At 41.1% G+C, this 6,436-nt stretch overlaps 1 protein-coding gene across 1 annotated transcript; it reads left to right on the forward strand.

The window, feature by feature from the left end:
* The first annotated feature begins 788 nt into the window (after nucleotides 1–788).
* On the forward strand, nucleotides 789–4,570 carry LOC113578657 (4F2 cell-surface antigen heavy chain). Its single transcript, XM_027012043.2, has 9 exons — nucleotides 789–1,149; nucleotides 1,316–1,480; nucleotides 2,005–2,093; nucleotides 2,312–2,389; nucleotides 2,508–2,563; nucleotides 2,716–2,914; nucleotides 3,692–3,799; nucleotides 3,905–3,961; nucleotides 4,193–4,570. Exons 1-9 carry the CDS (start codon nucleotides 789–791, stop codon nucleotides 4,568–4,570), a joined length of 1,491 nt encoding a protein of 496 aa, XP_026867844.2.
* The last annotated feature ends 1,866 nt before the right edge of the window (nucleotides 4,571–6,436 follow it).

Below are 6,436 nucleotides of genomic sequence, written 5' to 3' on the forward strand. Positions count from 1 at the left end.
GAGAGTGCGACCCAGAAGAAGAACACCTCTCTCACAGAGAACAGCTGCTGAGGTGAGTAACCAGCCCGAGCCCACACTCGCAGTTCCCAGTATGGCTTTGTTTTGTCACTGGTTTTATACTGGACTTCAATATGAATGGAAAATATTCTGTGTAATTTAATCAATACGACCTTAAAATAATGATTAGGTTAGATTCTGGGCATGGATACAATTCTGCAGATTAACCTTTGTACATCAGTTACGTGTTCGTCAATAAGATTAAAACATGTTTGTCAATTTTACCAGACACTTGGACTTTCTATACTGAGAATTCTAACATCTCATGAAAAAGTTCAACAGCTGTGTTTTTATTTTCTGTCTATGGTACTGGAACAACAGTTCTTGTTTATAAACTTCCTTTTGTTATGGCTTGACTGTGTTTAGCAGCAGTAAACTAATGGTACACTCCCCATAATCTGAAATGAAAAAGTTTTATCTGTGCAGTGTAACCTAAATAAAATACCAATCTAACATACTAAAACCAACTAATATAACCAATAACACAAATGGCACTTTCATATTTCATACAATCTTTCCATATTTCATCTCAAGTTTACTATTCTTCCCTGCTTCCCCATGAAGCATTTATGGTGTGTTATTAAATGTCAACCATGCTGGTTTCTCACCAGTGAATGACTCTGTCCATGTTAGGGACATTAGTGTGTCAAAGTCAGGCTACTAACCCAGAAGCTGCCATGCCAAGCCGGTCCTCACCCTGTTTCGCTCTGTCTCATAGACAATAAGACAAGATGCCTTTGAAGGTGGACGGTGACCCAGGGTACGATATCGCGACAGACCATCTGACAGCATCTGAGACGCTGCCTCTCATCGTGCCAGACACCGAACCTCATCAGTGCATCTGGAAACCCATGACCAGGGAGGAGCTGGCATCTGCCGCAGGAGGTCCAGGCTGGAAGAAGCTCCGCTCTGGGATGGTCCTGTTCTTCTGGCTGGGGTGGCTGGCCATGCTCGGGGCGGCTGTGGTTGGGATCGTCCGGAGCCCCCGGCCTGGAGCTTCGGCTCGGCGCTGGTGGCAGACGGAGGTGTTCTATCGTCTACAGCCATCTCTGCTCCTGGATATAGAGAACACAGGGTCAGGGGCTCTACACAGTGAGTATCTGGTGTATTACTGGAGAGCCTTTAAACAGAATAGCTGCAACATACATATCATGCATGTATCTTCTGCCATTTTGCCTTGACAAGTCTTCTTGTAGATTTGGTCCATAGTGAAAATGCGTTATGTGGAGAGCGTTAACTTTGTGCTGCCCGTATTCAGAGGTGTCTGGCAGGCTCCCCTACCTCAGGTCCCTGGGCATTGGGGTCTTGATCTTGGAAGGGTTGTTCAGGCACGATGTCACGCCACTCAACCTGACTGAGATAGACCAGAACCTTGGCACTCTGGTCCAGTTCCACCAGCTCATCACAGACAGTCACAACACAGGTACATTTAGACATCTGTCTGGGGAGGTTCAGAATTCAGAATAAAATGATTGTTTTATTATGCATTATGTATCCTTTATCAACTAGACAGCAGTTTAGAAAACAGCAGTCCTCCTCAGCAAACAGCAGGTGGCGCCATTCAGCCGTTTATTTCCAAGTTTTGCTTCCCATGTGGCTGTGAAATCTGGATGATTTAAATAGGACGATCTGCACATAGTGACCGGTCTGTGCATTTGTTATGGTCACTGACATTTCATACTTGAGATTTCAAGTATTCCCTATATCTTCATTAGTTTACACATTTTTCTTTTCTCTATAGTCTACATAACACATTACCTCTGTAATAATGTTGAACTAGAGACATTAGAGTTAACAATGTGTGTTTCAGCACTGAATCACTGTAAGCACTGTAAGGGGGTCTAGCTGGTTGAACTTTAGAGTTGATGGCAAATCAAATTTAAAGTAATTTAAACAGAAAGTTTTCCTGTGATTAGAGAGTAATTCGTGTAATTATATCTAATGCAGGTGTAAGAGTGATTCTGGATCTCTGTGGGCTTAATCTATTCAACAGGACAGAGTTCAGTAACCAAACGGATGCATTTGTTTATGTTCAGGTAAAATATGTACAAGTCTTGTTTGTTTGACCTTTTATTGTGCTATTTCCTTTATAAGAAACAAAACCTGACCTATTTACATTTACATCTTTTACAGTAATGCACTTACTGTATAGTCACTGTGGTCCATTTTAAAATGGAGTTTCCTGAGCTCCTCTCGTATCGCACAAGGCTAAAGGTGAAAATGTATGTGACGCACCTCACCATTCCTCTTCTAGAACTCGGTTAGATACTGGCTTGAACAAGGGGTGTCTGGATTTGAAATCTGCGACCCGGACCCAGGCTATTCTCAGAAGGTATTATAAAGCCATTCTGAGACCACACTGGTGTGGTGATGTCATTTCTGAAAATGAGGAAGATTTAATTTAGTGGGAAAATCAAATTCTAGTTGTTGTTGTTTTTCCTGACTTTCAGACGTGGAGAGAGTGTCCAGAGCTGGCTGAGGCGTGTAGCACTGAGGACGATGACTGGTAGCTCCTGCCTTAGACCTCAGTCACACATCCTTTCATTTGAACGCTTATGAAGTCTGTTCTTTCAGTGCTTTTAATGATTTAGGTGTAATTAGGCTCAGCGATGCATCCTGTGTATGTGTGTGTGTGTGTGTGTGTGTGTGTGTGTGTAGGATTGTGATGCTGAGGCAGACTGGGGCCTCCTCTCCAGGGTTCAGTGTGCTGGAGACACGTCCCAACACCTCCCTGGTGCAAGTGCTGCTCTCTGAGCCTCTGGTTCCCATCTCCACTCATCCGTTACCCGCTGCTGAACTCGCCAAAGTGACGGAAACCAGGCTGAGGAGGCTGCAGACGAACTGGCTAAGCTGGACCGTGAGTAGTGGGTTTTCACTGCCCCAGGCGTTATTCTGCAGACATCTGGGACAGATTCTTTCCCTTTCAGGGGTCTCAGCCCCTACAGCTCCTATTAGAGGACTAAGCTCGGTTGTACTGTAAGTGCATCTTCAAGCTGCGCCATTTTATATTACAGTATTTATATTACAGTTAGATAAATGGTGTCCTATACACATTTAGCATGTTTCTGTGGGTAAAAAGCACTTAGAAAAAGCAATTAGAAAAAGCACATACAGCTTGTTCTGTATTTTTGTATCCATGACTCTGAAGCAACAAATGTTTATTGTTTATTGTTTACTTTTCCCTGAATAGAACAAAGTCATTCTAATTTATACATGATTGGTGCAAAGAGGAGAATCTGTCCTGTCCCCTCATGAATTGTAAATTCTGTACTTATGAAGAAAGAATGAATGAAAGAACAAATGAATGAATGAATGAATGAATGAAAGAACAAATGAATGAATGAATGAAAGAACGAATGAAAGAACAAATGAATGAATAGTTCAACGATACGTTTCCCAAATGCTCTGTAGAACATTTAGAGGTATCAGGGAAAACGTCATGTTGAGCACACTCTGTCCAGTAGTTAAGACGGTCTGACTTGTACAGACCTTAAAGACCAGTTCTGGACCTCCGCGATGACCAGTCAGTAACTCTGGTCGTGGGTGTGACACATGCATAGCTATTGGAGTGATACTGAAGAGCACAGGTCAGTGCTTTGGGGTGACATGTCCTCCGTGTGTGGAGGTGTTGCAGGTGGATTGGGCAGGAGTAGGGGACCTGAAGGAAGTCATCATGGTTCTGATGATGACACTTCCTGGCACTGCCATTATCACATGTGGTGATGAGATAAGTCCAACCGCGGTAAGCGCAGTCTTAATCAAGAGTTCAGAGTGCTATTGGTGGACTTAGCTTGAGTACAAATAATATACTACACATATATCAAATTCTTTTTTTGTGTGTGTTTAGAATGCTTCTGTATACCTGTCTGAAGATGACAAGACAAACAGAGATTCAAGACAAAAAGTGAGAAAGTTTAGTCAAAGCCCTACATTTAAATTTGCAGCAAAACGTTTTTCCAAAAGTATGTGATTTAAATACTTCATCAGAAAATATAAGAACATCTAAAGTATAGGGACCAATAATCACGAGTCAAATAAAGTCCCTGGTCTTTCTTAGCTTTGTTTTCCACCTTAGGATTTCTGTATGAGGCTTTACCTCAAATATCCTTCTAAAACTCATCTGTCTTTCTGTCAGGAGAATCAGAGAAGATGGCGAGCACTCTTCAGGTCGCTGAGCCGCACACGCACGCATGAAGAGGCCCTTCTCTTCGGCAATCTCACCTTTCTCCCCGTCAACAGCCCGGCAGTCGGCTCCGCCTCCGCTAACTCCACAGCCATCCGTCCTCTGGCCTACCTGCGCTCATGGGCATGCGCTCACTTCCTGGTGATGTTGCATTTTGGCTCGGAGCCTGTCTCTCTGGACCCAGACTGGGCTCCCAGCCTACCAGAAAGAGGGGTGTTTGTAACTAGCACAGGCCTGGATCGCTTTGGTTCTGTATCCCTTCGGTCCATAAATCTCCAGCCGCATGAAGCCGTTGTCATTAAATTGTATGAGGCAGACAATCAAGCCTAAAGTGATGTGTGAGGTTCCATACAGTAATAACTGAAAAATATTTCTGAGGAAAAATTTGAATAAGATTAAAACTGAAATCATACATTTAAATCAAATTCTTGAAAATAAGGAAACATTTTTAGTATTTCTTGGTTTTAAACAAGATAGCCAAGATAAGATAAATAAATACAGAATCTTTCTTCAGATTAGTTTTGCTTCTTATTGAAATAAAGGACACACCAGTTGCAACCATAATTGTAACCATAACAACCGTCTCTCTTCCATAACCATAAAAACTAATATCTCTCTTCCATAACAATAATGACTAACATAACCATAACGACAAATATCTCTCTTCCATAACAATAATGACTAACATAACCATAACGACAAATATCTCTCTTCCATAACAATAATGACTAACATAACCATAACGACTAATATCTCTCTTCCATAATAATAAAGACTAATATCTCTCTTTCATAACCATAACGACTAATATCTCTCTTCTATAATAATAACGACTAATATCTTTTTTATAACTATTATGACCTATTCTATAACCATAACCAGTAATATCTATCTGCCAAACCCATTACCAGTTATTTCTTTCTGCCATAACCATAACTAATATCTGTAAATGAATTTTACATAGTTGAGTTTCTATTGTTCATATCTCCTGATTATCTCATTAAGTCCAGTGATTTACATAAATTTGCATAAAAGAGAATTTGCTGAGGCCTGTTTTGTACTCTATATCAAAATCAAGAAGACAATAAGAGAGGGTGACTGTTTTATGGCAACACATGCAATTTGCTTTTCATTTGTGGCTCTGTGTAATGAAATATACATGATTCAGTGAAATATACATGATTCAGTGAAATATACATGACTCATTATCATTTATGTTAATAATTAAACAGAACTGTGAAATCCTCCCTTTTCTTTATGTTTTTTTCCTAATTCATTTGTGTGTGTGTTTGTGTGTTTATGTGTGTGTGTGTGTGTGTGTGTGTGTGTGTGTATGTGCATGTGCGTGCATGTGCGTGTGCATGTTCGTGTGCGTGTGTGTGCATATATGCATGTGTGTGTGAAGGATCAGTACTGTGGCATGATGAGCTAAACCCTTTTAACCCTTTTAACTTTTAATTAAGAAACAAACATTCCAACTGATGATTTATATGGATGAATTCTACATTATATGGTATGAAGAGTTCTCTGGCCAGTATTTATCCAGTACTTATCCAGTTTCAAACTGAATATTAAACGTGACAGTAGGTGGAGCTAATGTGTGGATATCAGTCCACACAGGGCACAGTGTTCATTTCCCCAGTCATACCAGAGCAAACGCAGTGCTCACAGTGTTCAATGTTCACAGTGTTCAGTGCTCAGTGTTCACAATGTGTGCAGTGTTCAGTGTTGTGTTCACAGTGTCTAGTATTAACAGTGTTTACTGTTCAGTGTTCACAGTGTTTAGTGTTCAGTGTTCACAGTGTTTACTGTTCAGTGTTCACAGTGTTCAGTGTTCACAGTGTTCAGCTTTCAGTGTCCACGGTGTTCAGTGTTCAGCTTTCAGTGTCCACAATGTTCAGTGTTCAGTGTTCAGTGTTCACAGTGTTCAGGGTTCAGTTCTCACAGTGTTTACTGTTCGCAGTGTTTACTGTTGAGTGTTCACTGTGTTCAATGTTTACTGTTCAGTGTTCACAGTGTTCAGTGCTCACAGTGTTCAGTGTTCAGTGTCCAGTGTTCAGTGTTTCAGTGCTGACAGTGTTTACTGTTCGCAGTGTTTAGCGTTCAGTGTTCACAGAGCTCAGTGTTCAAAGTGTTTAGCGTTCAGAGTTTAGTGTTCAGCACTAACAAAGGCAGAGATGTTCATGTTGATTCCAA

This window comes from Electrophorus electricus, chromosome 15 (assembly GCF_013358815.1).
Source record: "Electrophorus electricus isolate fEleEle1 chromosome 15, fEleEle1.pri, whole genome shotgun sequence".
Classification (NCBI taxonomy): domain Eukaryota; kingdom Metazoa; phylum Chordata; class Actinopteri; order Gymnotiformes; family Gymnotidae; genus Electrophorus; species Electrophorus electricus.

Excerpts from the sequence above, each read along its gene's own strand:
- LOC113578657 (XM_027012043.2), top strand. The coding sequence starts at position 789 with ATGCCTTTGAAGGTGGACGGTGACCCAGGGTACGATATCGCGACAGAC. Across the intron at positions 1,150-1,315 it reads AGGGTCAGGGGCTCTACACA|AGGTGTCTGGCAGGCTCCCC; the intron begins GTGAGTATCTGG and ends GCCCGTATTCAG. Across the intron at positions 2,094-2,311 it reads ATGCATTTGTTTATGTTCAG|AACTCGGTTAGATACTGGCT; the intron begins GTAAAATATGTA and ends TTCCTCTTCTAG.